Consider the following 15,744-nt stretch of genomic DNA (forward strand, 5'->3'; position numbering starts at 1 on the left):
TTTTTTTACTATTTCAGGTTAAATCGATTCGTTAACACAAAGCACAAGGAAATTTGGCTTTGAGGCAAATCAAATTTATCCTGAAATTCGGATCGAATTCCACTTTGTGTGATTCGATTCTCTTATCTCTACTTTTAAGACATCATTTTTGTAGACAAGCCACTGTTTCTTCTGAAACTACCATTTATATATAAATATGAGTAGGTATCTGCCCACTTTAGGGCATCATTTTTTTATGCTTGTTCAGAACAAGCTACTGTTTTGTTTTTTTGTTGTTGTTTTTTACATTAACACCATGTGTGTTTAAACACCCTCTGCCCCCAATGAAGTACAAGTTTTGGAACTATTTTAATTTTAAAAAGAACAACAAACCTAACAGTACAGTTTTCTGTTTTTTTTTAAATAGGATGTGTGTTAACATTGTCAACCATGTATTTACACATAGCTATATATGTTAGTGTTATTCCTAGGATTGGTGAGTTGTAACTGCTATTACAATATTCATACTTATTTCAATAAATATAAAAATAAAGCGATTTTAAGAAGAAATATATGGGAAATTGTATGACATCATAAAACAATATAAGGAACTGCAGTTTAGATACTAGAAGTGAAGTTATATAGTTTTCAATATATTTTAATTAATTGCTTCATACCTGGACAATGTTGCATGTAGATGACTTGCCAGAATCAATTGTAGGAGCGACATCCTCAGTGTCTATAAGGTTCTCTGTAGGGACATTCTGCACTGGCTTCAGATAAGCAATTTCATTCTGCTTTGAGTCCAGAGTGACACACACATCATATGAGAATGGGAAAGGTAAACTTGTATCACTGATCTCAGAAGGGTATCCTAGGGTGAACTGAGGGTATACATTTCTATTAAAAGCTTCAAATGATGTTGGACTATGAGTCTGTCTGCATTTAGCAATGACTGTGATCAGCACTGTCATAATGAACAAAAGTGAGATAAGTGCGATAGCTATTACGAGGTAGAATGTTGCATTAGAAGAGGTTGAGTTATTGGGTTGGCGTATTATCTCTGGCACAACTTGTTGAAAATTCTCAGCCATAACCAAGTTCAAAGTAACTGTTGATGACAGAGATGGAATTCCATTATCCTTCACCAGAACTACCAGTTTTTGTCTCAAAGATTCTGTATCTGGAAGATCTCTTCCAATTTTGATTTCACCTGTATACTGGCCAATGGTGAATAAAGAAGGTTCAGGAACTTGTAGTAAGTGATAGGAGAGCCAGGCATTGTGTCCAGAGTCAGGCATCCACTGCAATTACTTTGGTGACTAGATAACCTTTCTCAGCAGAGTGAGGAATAAACTCAAATAACGCTGACCCCTCAGTGTCTGGTGATGGGAAGAGAATCTTAGGAGCATTATCATTCTTATCAATGATACATATCTTCACTGTGACATTATTACTTAGAGGTGGAGATCCATGGTCTTTAGCCATTATCTGGAACTGAAATTCCCGTAACTGCTCAAAGTCAAAAGATCTCTGGGCATAGAGAACTCCAGTCATTGAGTTTATGGATACATATGATGAGACTGGAATGTCATCAATATTTCTGTTAATGATAGAATAAGTGACTATAGCATTTTCGTTTTCATCCAGGTCAGATGCATGGACATCATGCATTAATGCACCTGCTGGGGTATGTTCGGCAATATAGTTAATATAAAGGGGTTTTCCAAAAACTGGTGCATTGTCATTCACATCTGAGATGGTAATATGAATTGTTTTCTTAGTTAACATTGGAGGAGAGCCTTCATCTTCTGCTATGATTGTGATGTTATATGCTGGGGTTGTTTCTCTGTCAAGTGGGCCAACAGTTATAAGCTTGTAATAATTATTGGATGATGGAACTAATTTAAGTGCCTTTATATCTGTTATTTGGCAGTTGACTTCTCCATATTTTCCAGAATCCAAATCCTTCACATTTATCAAAGCCACAAGGGTCCCAGGTGTAGAATCCTCTGGTATTGGTATTGATAGTGATGCAATTGTTATCTCTGGGGCATTGTCATTAACATCCATAATTTGTATTAAGACAGAACTTTGCGCAACTAGGCCTCCCCCATCAGCAGCTTCTACAGTCATCTCATAAGTCTGTGTTGTTTCATAGTCTAGTTCTCCTTTTGTCTGGATGACCCCAGTTTTAGAATCCATGGTAAAAACTTGCTGTGCATTTTCAGGAATATGACTAAATGAATAAATGATTTCTGCATTGGATCCTTCATCTTTATCAGTTGCATTCAAATGCAACGCTATATAACCAATTGGTAGGTTTTCATCTAAGCTCACCTTATAAAGATTTGGACTAAACACAGGATAATTGTCATTAGCATCCTGAACCAGAATTCTGACTACCGCAGTTCCAGATCTTAAGGGTTTTCCTCCATCAAAGGCAGTTAATGTCAATTCATATGTTTGCTGTATTTCACGATCTACTGACTGAACCAAAGAGAGTTCTGGATATTCTTTTTGTGACTTTTCTACCAATGAAAAATATGGATTGGGAGTAAGATTGTAACTCTGCAGAGAATTAGATCCTAAATCTGGATCTCGTGCATTCCCCAAAACAAATCGTGCCCCAGGCAATGCAGATTCGCTTATTCTCACAGTAAAGATATCCTTAGAAAAATTTGGTGGGTTATCATTGATATCCTGGATCTCAATTTTTAAAGGGAAAACATTTACTGGATTTTCTGCCAAAATTTCAAGATCCAGAATGCAGTTCTGCTCTGACCCACAGATCTGCTCCCTGTCTATACTGTCACTGACATATAAATTGCCATTTTCTATGCTAATATTGAAATAATTTCTGTTGTGATGAGAAACTATCCTTAATTTTCTCATTTTGAGATTGCTGCTGTTCAATCTTAAATCTTCTGCAACATTCCCAACAACAGAATTCAGCTTCAGCTCCTCTAGAATTGAGTAGTGGAAATGATTAGAAGCAGTCATAGAAAAGAAAGAAAAGTAGAAACATAGTACTTGCCATGCCATGTCCTGTGTGTAGTAAAAAGTCAGATCCTTGCAGCTTTTTTTCAAATAATACAAATAAAACGCTAAACTAAATCTATTATCCAAAACACTAAGGAAATAAATAAATCTGTTCTTGTTCAGATCTGCAGTGTCTGTGCATTAAAAATGATCTCTAGCTCCACATGCTGTTCAGATAGTTTTTCTGAAGAGTTAGGCAACAGCACCATCATGCGGATTCATTTAGGTACTACAAATAAACTTTGCAAGAAATATTACTATATCTGCTAAATATTTATAGTCAATAATTTATAGGTTTATAAAAATTAGCAGTCCATCTGAAAATATTTGTGATAATGAGTTTATTTTTTAAAAATAATTTAAAATCCAGTGTATAAGTGTTAATCTATGTGTTGCTTTGGGTTAGTAGTCAAATCAACATATAATTGGGTCTTTGCTTTGATTGCTGTCATCTATAATACAAATCTTGAAACGTTATATGGAATGGAATATGAAAAATTTGTCACAGTACTAGAGAAAGACTTAAAACATGTCATGGTGCAGACAAATATATTATCCAAAATATAAAGAATTGAATCTCATTATAATCTCAATTTTATATGTGCTTAACTATATGGAATTTAAAATAACTTTTAGATATCATATGATACATTTTACTTGTACTGTAGCACAGAGAAAATATACTGTAGTAGAACATCAAATAAATAATGTTTTAGTTATATTGAAGTTTTAGCTTGGCTCAGGCGCATGTAGCATCTGACGTAGGACGCTGGGCCCCGCCCTCCTCCCCTTTGCTTTGTTGTCCTCCGCATGGTCTCGTGAGCAATGTGGAGACACCAGGAGCTGCGGACAGTGAGGATGCTTTGAGTCAGGCTGCTGCTTCCCGTCCAGTTCCTGTAGCAGTTTAACATTTCAGCAATGGCATCCCGCAGCCCAGCAGTTTAATAGCCAAGTGCCTCTACAGCCCAGCAGCTTTTCTAAATTGATGCCCTCACGGAGTACACCTCTCTGAAAAGGAAATGGCAGGAGCAGGTCTCCCAGGTCTGTGAGAGAGCGCAGAGGAGACATAGTGAGATAAGTGCATTGACAGGGGTCGATTGTAAGAGAGGAGAGGAGGCTTTTTGAAAGGAAGCAGTGGCAAAGTAGAGATCTTGCTTGAGAGCTAGGAGGGGGAATATAGGAGACTTAGTTTTTATTATTATTATTACTATTATTATTATTATTATAACAGGGTGCACGCTATCATTTAACCCCTTGAAACTAACAGCTTCCTGGGGGGCGTGTCTGGTAGTGGAGCTGAGAGGTCAGACAACTCCATTGCTCCGAACCAAAAAACATTATCCACTGCCATCTGACTCCTCGGTGAGCTGGGATCCACATAATATCATCCCTGGCTTATAGAAAAAGCAGAATGCTTCCCGGATAGCCAACTTTCAGCCGGCTAGACCGAACAAAGCCGGAGATACAGTTCGGGCTTACGCAGCAGAAGAAACCGGGGACTAGAGTGAAGGCGGACGCCGGATTACATAACAGATCTCACCTGCAGGAGCTCGACTCGATATGGACGGTCCTCCAAACTGACACAGAAGACCGAGGTGCAGCAGATTCTAGATGGTTTGGGGGAAGAGAGAGGTGCAGGCCTACCAGATGTCGTGAGCCTTCTCTGGACGGTGCGAACACCACGGAGGTAGTCGAGACCCACAACCTGCTGTCGTGCCCACACATAAATCAGCACAGTATTCCTGCATCAAGACAATCCTCGCCTCAGTTAGTAACTGCAGCTTGCTTGAACACCGAAGCACCCTTTGCTGACCGTCTCCCCCCCTCAGCTGGACACCTTCCCAGATAGTCCATCACAGCACCTATAGCTTTTAAGGCACTACCTGACTCCTTCTGGACTCCCTGTTTAAGTATAAAGGTCAAAGTCACATCAGAGTACTAAACCTAAAGGTCCACTGACCCAATTTTTCTTAGGACCTCTACACCAATAATTAGAGGTCCGACAAATAATAATAACCGCAGTTTTTGCAGGATGAGGTGACGGTCTGATACGCCTCTTTGATCACTTGCTGTTCCAATTTTTGTGAGTTTTTTTTATAACTGGTATTCATCTGAGTGGTTAGGTCATGTAATATTTTTATAGAGCTGGTTGTTACGGACCTGGCGATACCTAATATGTATTATTTTTTATGTATTTCACTTTAGCACAATAATAGCAGTTTTGAAACAAAAAAAATGATGTTTTAGTGTCTCCATGTTCTGAGAGCTATAGTTTTTTTTTTTTTTTTGGGCGATTGTCTTAGGTAGGGGCTAATTTTTTGCAGGGATAAGGTGACAGGTTTTATTGATACCATATTGGGGGGCATACGCCTTTATGATCGCTTGGTGTTGCACTTTTAGTGATGTAAGGTGACAAAAATGGCTTTTTTGGTTTGGTTTTTATTTTTTATGGTGTTTATCGGACAGGGTGGATCATGTGATATATTTATAGAGCCGGTCAATACAGACGCAGCAATACCTAATATGTGTGGATTTTTTTTTTTTTCAGTTTTATATTATAAAATAAGGGGAAAGGGGCTTTTTTTTCTTTTTTACTTGATTAATTTTATTACTTTATTAATTTTATTAAAAACACTTTTTTTTAACTTTTTTAACTTTACTTTATTTATGACATTCACTTTTGGGGGTCTGATCCCCTCTGCAATGCATTCTAATACATCTGTATTGTAATGCATTGCCTGTTAGTGTATGAAACTGAGTCATATACTAGCAGGTTGCCTAGGAGACCCAGTCTGAGGCTGGATCTCCTCAGCTCCCATAGAAGGCAGTTCCCGATGCCTTGCAAGGCATTGGGCAGCCTCTGCACGACATCGGGCTGCCTTGTGTCGCATCGGGTTCCCGCCACAGCAGCGATGGGACTTAATGCGATCGTTCACCTGACACAAACTTCTTCTATGTCACGGTCAGCACGGACCGCGGCATATAAGGGGTTAATCTGCCGGCATCGGCTTTTAAAGCGATGCCGGCGGATACAGCAAGGGCCTGGCTACCATGGACTGCCGGGTCCCTGCAGTCATTGCGCGCGCACCGCTCCGGTGCCCGCGCGATCACTATGACCTACTATTACATCAAATTGCGGGAACTCAGTGGTTCCCATGACGTAACATTACATCAAAGGTCGGGAAGGGGTTAAAGGTTTTTAATACGGTAATAATAATAATGAGTATTAATGAAAAAATAACATTGTACACTGATGATATTTTGTTGTTTTTGGGGAATAATGAGGTGGAACTTAGTAAAGTAATGAGTATAATAATTAAGTTTGGATATTTTTCAGGATTGAAAATTATCTGGGAAAAATCACAATTTCAATTTCATGATAATTTTTCTTCAGAATTCAAACTACATTCCAACTCAACTATTTCAACTCTGGAGATATAATTGATTCAATCTTCAAAATATTTTCATTTTTAATGTTTAGGCTATATCCTGAGTCATACAATAGAAAGAAAACTGCATATACTTTAGTTATATGAATAAAATGTTCTATAAAGGGATAATTTCCATGGCTTCTTAACTTCTTTTATATTTTTGAACAAGTAAGAGAGAGCAAGATTGTAATTGCATAATAATAAAATATGAAATCAGAAAAACAAAAAATAAGGTAGATATACCTGCGTCCCAACAAGCTAAATAATCTAACTGAAGAAATTGAGTGAGGATATAACCATGGGAGGAACCATGGGAGGAAAGATTCTTTCCCTACAATGGTCCTAGATAATCCTCAGCCCGGAGGCATCTCCTAAAGGTGAGGATCCTCCATCCCCGTACCTGCCCTATATAATCCTAAAAAAATGCCCTAAAAGCCAAATAGTACCCTGTTACCCCAATGCATTTTCCCCCAGCATTTGGATTCATCAGGGGGTACAAACACAGGGTCAAGAAAGGGTTAATCAAAGGCAGTGACTGTCCCACCCCCCGCTTATCCAAGCCTGGTGGGGGGTTATATAATAATAAAATAGTAATAATCACAGATAAATGTAAATTATTAAATTCCACCATTATCAATTCAAATGATCTGTTTTCAGCATAAAATAGGACTGTATAGTTTAAAATATATCAAAATATTTTAACTTTGGTGGATTTCTGGTATGCTTCAAAACTATCATGAGAAAATCAACATTTGCTTAAATCAAGTTGTTTTTTTGTAAATCTATATGGTTAAAAAATCTTGAAATATTGCAGTTTTCAATTTAAGCACTGAATCCTCACAACGGGATATCATTTTGAAGAGAGTTAAAACATTTAAGTATAATGGCAGAAAACCCAGAGGTTTTTTTGTTTTTGTGATTTCCATAACTTTTTTATTTTTTTGTTCATATAGCAGTATGAGGTCTTATTTTTTGTGGGACAAGTTGTACTTTCTAATGACATTTTATTTTAATATAGCATACAATGTAGCGGGAAGCTGGAAATATATTCCAAATGAGGTGAAATTGAAAAAAAAAACACAATTCCTTCACCCTTTGTGGCAAAACTGACCCATGCTCTTCATTCTCTGGGTCACGATTATAATGATACCACATATGTACATGTTTTTTATGTCTAAATAGTGTAAAAATAAATGAAAAGTTAGAAAAAAAAATCTATATCACCATATTCCGACCCCCCATAACTTTTTTATTCTTATATCCACTGAGCTGTTTGTGGGCTCATTTTTTGCAAAATAATCTTTAGATTTTATTGGAGTGTGTGTGACTTTTTGAGAAACAATAAGAAAATTGCAAATCGGCCATTTTGACCTTTTCTGTTACGCCATTTACCGTATTGGAAAAATATTTTTATAGTTTTATAGTATGGGCCTTTTTGGATATGGTGATGTCCATGATGTTTATATATTTTGTTACTTATGTATTCATTTTTTTAATCTATGGAAAGGGAGTGATTTAATTTTTTTGATGTTTAAATTTTTGTATATATTTTTACTTTTTTTTACTTTTGTATGGTTTTGTAGCTTGTGTTTGAGGCTACAAGACTATTATTTTTTTTATTCTGCACCATTATATTTATTATATATCCATATTGGTAATAGAATTGCTTATGCTGCTGCGGGCCAAAATTATAATTGAAGCTTCAATACTCTCGGTCTCTTCAGAGAGACCCAACTTATTGAATTCAATTATTGGCATCCTCTTTGGCTGCAGAGGTTGTCAGTAAGAAGCCTGAAGTAGGATCAAGGCATCTAAAGGCTTTAATGACCACAATTGGCATTGTTGCCAGTCGTAGCCATTAGCCACTGGTCTCTGTTGTTTGAAACATTTACAGCACTGGTAGCAAAAGTGTTAATATTTCCTTTGGATACAAATATTAATGAGTGCTTAAATTATGAATGCACTCATTAGTACAGTAGGACTGGCGAGAGGTGATTACAGCGGAAGCTGGCTTTACTCTGATGTAGATTGAGTGTTTGATCTAAGGTCTGATGGAGATTAGGGGTCTGATTTAGTCTTATCTGAGGCCTAATGAAGTTTGGTGTCTAATTTGGGGATTTGATAAAGATTCAGGGTCTGATCTGAGACCTGATGAAGAGTGAGGGTTTGATTTTAGGCTCTGATGAAGAATAAGAGTCTGATTTGAGATTTGAAGAAGATTGAGGGTCTAAGTTGGAGGTCTAATGAAGATTAGAGGTCTTATCTGAGATCTGAATAATATTATGGGCCTGATTTGAGGGACTGATAAAAACTGGGGTCTGATCTGAGGTTTTATGAAGATTGTGGGTCTGATTTGGGGTCTAATGATGATTGAGGTTTTGCTAAATACTAGGGGTCTGATTAAAGGGGCTGGTGATGATTGGGGGTCTGATCTGAGGTCTGATGAAGATTTGCCATCTGATCTGAGGTCTGATAAAAAATTGGAGGTCTGATGAATATTTGTGAAGATTGGGGGGTCTGTTGATGATTGGGAGTCTGATCTGAGGTCTGATAAAACATTTTTTTTTCTTATTTTCCTCCTCTAAAACAGTATGTCTGTCTTATGGTCTGGTGTGTTTTATGGTCTTGGAAATATGGTATTGTTTATTTCAGGAGTGTTTAAATTAACTCTATCTTGATTTTCCAGCCAAATCTATGAAACCGTTTTCTGAGCATCTACTATTATTTCAGTAAAATAATATTTACTGATATTGCTTCAGTTCCCCAATCCCCCCCCCCCCAACTTCAGGTTGAGCCCCTTTGTCCTCATAATTATTTCCTGAACTTCACTTCTCTCCTGAACCATATAAAAAACATATAACAAACTATATCTAAAGTTTACGCCTTTCTTTTCCTAAGATTATACATTTTAAGTCTCCATTTTCTAAGTTTATTATTAAGATCTTCCACCAATTTTGTAGCCTGGGCATGTTTGGGGAACTTATAATTTGCAATGTTTTTTGTGTAAATTTTAAGCCTGTCTTTGGTTTGTATATCTATGCCTAATTTATCAAATGGCTCAAAGCAATAATGAAGTTGGCTTAAGTGAAATGTGGTTTAGCTACTGTTAGTGAAAGTATGCCAAGGGGTTGCCTGGAGTGGAAATGAAATGCAACTTTTCTGTGCCATTTACAGAAGTTACACATAGTAAATGCTCCAGGAAACAGGTCTAATCACAACAGTTGCTAAAAAAAAAAAAAAAAAGACTTCTTTGAAAGGTGTCAAGATCAGGCATTGATGGGTAAATGTCAAAAGACATTTGTGCAAATAAAGATGTTTGTGAAAACTTGCAACAATGTGCCTCTATAGAAGAGACATAATTTGAAAGATAAATGCCCCTATTATATTTTACGCAATGCCCATATATAGTGATGAACGAACATTGGCCTGGACGATTCGCGAGCGCGATCACGCAAACGTGTCTAAATGTTCACGAACGAGCAAAGTTCACGAACCGCCTATTGAATTTAATAGCAGGCGAACCTGAAAAATCTTCAGGTCATACTTGCAGCCACCTAATACAAACTATGAGTGCACAAATAGTCTTAAAGGGAAAACTTAAAGGGAAACTTTCAAAAATGTGCCCTGCTGGAGCCTTGAATATTTTTATTTTCGGTTTGATGTATGCAAATGTGCAGCACATTTTTGTATTCTGCAGAGTCCAACAAAAAAAGAATGCATACATTAACGAAAAAACAATTCTAAGATGGAACTGTATGGTGAACAGACACCACTGTACTGCATCAGTCTGAGGCATCTGTTAACGCATACATTTTTGGTATGCATTAAATGGATGGCAAAAATAGGATGCGAACCCAGCCCTAGTGTCAGAATAAGCACCAGTACACAGCGGAGCAGCGTGGCGGAGAGGGGAGGCTGCCATGTACTGAGAGAGTGCTACCTGGTCCTGGTGGTCAGGGATGAGGACTGTTTTTCCCAAGGATCATTTTCTACTGGGAAATACAGGGCACAGTATAATACACCAGACCAGATAAGGCCTCTGTACAGTGACCGGATAACATTGCCAGTGACCGGATAAAAGGGTATAAAAGGACACAGTACAGGGAATGACTAGGGGCACTGCACAGGGTGTGCTAAGAGGGCACAATGCAGGGAATAAGGGGGCACGCTTATCGGTCACAATCAGTATTTGGCGGAAACAGGTATATCGCACCCCTCAATCAGTGTTTTGTGGAAGCAGGTATAGCACACCCCTCAATCAGTATTTGGTGGAAACAGGAATATCGCACCCCCTCAATCTGTTTTTTTGGGGGGCAACAGGTATATCACACCCGTTGCAATTAGTTGTTCCAATAGCATTTGTCCTTCTATCTAGCTGCGGTATCGCAGCAGAACCACACACAACTGCTGCACAATACAAATGCACTATAATTTCTATGTTAGAAAGTATATTATAGGTATAGCACACCCCTCAGTATGTCACACCTATTGTTAGCACACCTATACCAGTCTTTAAAAGGACTTTTGTGACCCTATTTGCTAGCGTTTGGTGTCCCTAACAGTCTGTCCCTGCTCAATAAAGCAACCTCTCCCTACACGGACAAAAGACAGAATGCAAAATGGCTGCCAGATTGAGTTATTTCATAGGGTAGGGGTGTGTCCATGTGCTGAAATGTCTCAATTGGCTGTCCTGTACCACCTGATGGATGTATCATGGGTCAAAGTTCGTTGCAATGCAAAAGAATATGGCACGCATGAATGTCGCCATATGTTCGCATGTATAGCGAATCGTGAGTGCACAAAGTTTGCACAAAACGATGGCTAGGCGAACCGTAAGGCCATCTCTATTCCTAACAGCCTGTCCCTGCTCAAAATTGGAACCTCTCCCTACACTGGCAAAACACATAATGTAAGATGGCTGCCAGATCGGGTTCTGTTATAGGGTTGGGGGGGGTGTCCATGTGCTGAAACGTCACAATTGGCTGTCCTGTCCCATCTGATGGATGTGTCATGGGTCAAAGTTCGGCGCAATGCAAAACAATATGGCGCGTGCGGACATCGCCATGTGCTCGTTCGCCGCGAACCGCAAGGCCACCACTACCTATATAATGACTTTTTGTAGATTATGTGTATGAGTAAAATAATTGGTAACAACTCTATTATACTGATGGAAGCAGATCGACTAGATATTAAAAGCAACCACATAGCACACCACGGGGTAAAAAGGTAACTAGTAGTGATGAGCAGCAGAGGAAATATTCAAATTTGCAATATTTCGCGAATTTTTGGCCGAACATTCGCCATAAATTTGCAAATTCGAGAATTCGAGAACTCCAGTCATTCGGCAAATGTAATATATTTGCGATAAATTCGCGATTAGAGTATTCAACACTATTCGTGAACACGAATATATAGCACTATATTCAAAATATTCACAAATTCTCGAAGTGGCGATGTTCGCGATTAAAATTTGCTATTTGAATATTCACGCTCAACACTAGTAACTAGATTGTAAATATAATACAAGGATATGCTAAATGCGCACACATATTTTAATGGTCAGCATAGTACACTTAAAAGAGTTGTCTCACTTCAGCAAATGGTATTTATTATGTGAATACAAGGCACTTTCTGATATATTGTGATTTATCATATTGCTTACTTTTCTGGCTGGATTCATTTTTCCATTACTTTATACATTGCTCATTTCAATGGTTATGAACACCCTGTAATCCATTAGTGGTGCTTGTGTTTGCACACTATAGGCAAAAAGCACAAGTCTATGTGTGCTCTCACAGTGCCACAGTGCCACAGTGCCACCAAATAGGCCAGCACTTTTATAACTAAAAATCTTAAATCTTCCACAAAAAAATGATGCAGAGCAAGATAATTTTTATTGTTCTAAGAATTAAGTGAAAAACTATGTCTTACCTGTGCAACTTGTTCAGTGGAAACATTATCACCAACAACCGCAGAATCATCAGTGTCTATAAGATTGTCTGTAGGGACATTTTCCACTGGTTTCAGATAAGCAATTTCATTCTGCTTTGAATCCAGAGTCACACACACATCATATGAGAATGGGAAAGGTAAACTTGTATCACTGATCTCAGAAGGACATCCCAGGGTGAACTGAGGGTACATATTTCTACTATATGTTCCAAAAGAAGGTGGTACACTTGACTTCTGGCACTTAAAAATGGCTGTTATCAATACTGTTATAATGAACAATAAGGAAATCAGAGCTATGGCGATTACAAGGTAAAAGGTTGCATTAGAAGAAATTTCTGATTTACTTGGATGGCGCTTTATCTCTGGTAAAACCTGCTGAAAGTTTTCTGCTACAACCATATTTATTGTGACTGTAGATGACAAAGATGGGACACCATTATCTTTTACCAGAACCACAATCTTTTGCCTCAAAGATTCCATATCTGGAAGATCTCTTCCAATCCTGATTTCTCCAGTATATTGGCCAATGGTGAATAAAGATGGTTCTTGAACTTGTAGTAAGTGATAGGAGAGCCAGGCATTGTGTCCAGAGTCAGCGTCCACTGCAATCACTTTGGTGACCAGATAACCTTTCTCAGCTGAATGAGGAATAAACTCAAATAATGCTGATCCCTCCGTGTCTGGTGATGGGTAGAGAATCTTAGGAGCATTATCATTCTTATCAATGATACATATCCTCACTGTGACATTACTGCTTAGAGGAGGAGATCCACTGTCTTTAGCCATCACCTGGAACTGAAATTCCCGCAACTGTTCATAGTCAAATGACCTCTGGGCATAGATCACTCCACTTATTGAGTTAATGGAAATATATGATGTGACTGGTATATTGTCAACAGTTGAGCCTATTATAGAGTAAATTATCTGAGCATTCTCATTATCATCTGGGTCTGAGGCATGGACAGTGTGCAATGAAGTTCCAGCTGGAATATGTTCTGGAATATAAGCAATATAGATTGGTTTATCGAAAAGTGGACAATTGTCGTTTATATCAAAAACATTTATATATATTTCCTTCTTAGTAACCATTTGAGGGATGCCTCCATCCTCAGCTATAATGGTGATATTATAAGTAGAATTTTTCTCTCTATCCATGTAACTTGCAGTCACAAGTTTGTAGTAATTGTTAGATGATGGAATTAATATAAATGTACTGGTTTCTGATATTTGGCATGTAACGTCACCATTTTTCCCAGAGTCTAAATCTTTAATATGAATTAACGCAACAAGTGTCCCAGGTGCAGAATCCTCTGGAATAGGTGTCTTCAGTGAAGCAAGCATTATTTCAGGTGCATTATCATTGACATCCTCTATCTGAATTAATATAGTGCATTTGGCCGCAAGGCCTCCACCATCTGCTGCTTCCACAGTCATCTCATAACTTCTTGTTATTTCATAATCTAGTTCCCCTTTTGTTTTAATAATACCAGTTTCAGAGTCCAAGCTAAATACATTATTAGCTTTTTCAGACATATGACTAAATAAATATCTTACTTTGGCATTGGATCCTTCATCTTTGTCAGTAGCACTAAGCTGAAGAACAAAGGAATCTACTGGTGAATTTTCATTTAAATGTATTCTATAGGTATCTTGACTAAATACTGGATAATTGTCATTGGCATCTTGTACTTCAATTGTAATAGTAGCAGTTCCGGTTTTCAGAGGTTTCCCTCCATCAGTTGCAGTCAGAATTAATGTATATTTTTGCTGCTTTTCTCGATCTAGATTTTGTTCTAAGATCAGCTCTGGATGTTTTTTTCCTTCACTGTCAATCTTTTCTTTTCAAAGCGAAATGTGGATTTTGGCTCAAAGTATAACTCTGTAAAGAATTAATCCCGATATCCGGATCAAGTGCATTTCCCAGAATAAAACGTGCACCTGGGGAAGCAGACTCACTTATTCCTAGCTCAAATGTACTCTTAAAAAATGTTGGTGAATTGTCATTTATATCCTGGATTTCCACCTTGACAGGATAAACATTCACAGGATTCTCAGCCAGAATCTCAAGGTCCATAAAGCAGCTCTCCTCTGATCCACAAAGCTCTTCCCTATCTATCCTGTCACTGACATATAAGTTGCCATTTTCTAGGCTCACATTGAAATAATTCCTGCTGTCATGGGAAACAATCCTTAATTTTCTTATTTCTAATTCATTAGTATTCAATCCCAAATCTATTACTAAATTCCCAACTATAGCATTTATCTTCATCTCTTCTAGAATTGAATAGTGAAGTTGATTAGAAACAGCCACAGAACACAATGTAAAGCATAGAAATATTACTTGCCATGCCATGATGTCTATAGAAGAAAAGTCATTAAAATCCAAAGAAAACAGCAAGGTATGATCCTGAATCATAGGAGGAAAATGATATGAATTCAAAGAGGAGGGTATCCTTCTTGAAAAACTCTAGTATCTGGTTATTGTAAGTATCACCAGCTCTACACACAGAATATTCAGCTTGTCTACCATCTTATCCAACACTGACATCATGAGGACAAATATAAGAACTGCATAATGCTAAATACTAAATACACCTTACATATATATGTCAAATCATTTATAAGTAGAAAAGCACTTGTACTCTATGAAATAAATATTTTAGCTTTTACTGCAATATTTTTTTTTACAATTGAGTACACTTTCCTGTTGGACATTATAAATAAAAGTTTTATAACAAATCATAAAGGATATCAGAACCATCATGAAAGCTGATACAGAATTATTGGTTTACTAGGCTGCTTTGCTTTCTTATAGAGATATCATAAAGCTAATTGAGAAACTGCTATAGTATATACGACTGGTATACCCTTTTAATATTAGCTTACTTTGTGTTTTGACTTCATAAACTTTTTATGTATAATTTTGACACAAACCATGACTCTTTAATTTTGTAGTGTATGCAACAATATAGCCTAGATTCTTCTAATGCCAAAATTGCAATAACAGAGATAATGTTAAATATTACTAGTAATTCTACTACTGTTAATACAAATTTTGCAGAGATTTACAATATACAGTATATGAAACAGTTTGATGAGGCTTTAATTTAATTCTCTCTCTTTCTCTCTCTCTCTCTCTCTCTCTCTATATATATAGAATGGCAGTAGTCAAAATAAAACTTTCTATTAATTTATATTGAATATATATATGGTGCTACTTATCATCAGATAAATTATACAAATTGCATTAGTAGGTAGCATAGGTAGCATAGCCAAGACAAGGGGATCTCAAATACTTAAAATTGTAGTGATAAAACATATTAACCAACAGCTTGAATTT

General features: G+C 37.3%; 2 protein-coding genes across 2 annotated transcripts; both read right to left on the reverse strand.

Annotated features, from left to right (window-relative positions):
* Positions 1–650: 650 nt before the first annotated feature.
* On the reverse strand, positions 651–2,982 carry LOC122926022 (protocadherin gamma-B5-like). Its single transcript, XM_044277413.1, is given in 2 exon segments — positions 651–1,274; positions 1,276–2,982. Coding segments are annotated over 2 exon segments (2,331 nt in total).
* Positions 2,983–12,353: 9,371 nt separating this feature from the next.
* LOC122926023 (protocadherin gamma-B2-like) lies at positions 12,354–14,757 on the reverse strand. Its single transcript, XM_044277414.1, is given in 2 exon segments — positions 12,354–14,246; positions 14,248–14,757. Coding segments are annotated over 2 exon segments (2,403 nt in total).
* Between the last annotated feature and the right edge of the window lie 987 nt (positions 14,758–15,744).

Source organism: Bufo gargarizans, chromosome 2 (assembly GCF_014858855.1).
Source record: "Bufo gargarizans isolate SCDJY-AF-19 chromosome 2, ASM1485885v1, whole genome shotgun sequence".
NCBI lineage: Eukaryota > Metazoa > Chordata > Amphibia > Anura > Bufonidae > Bufo > Bufo gargarizans.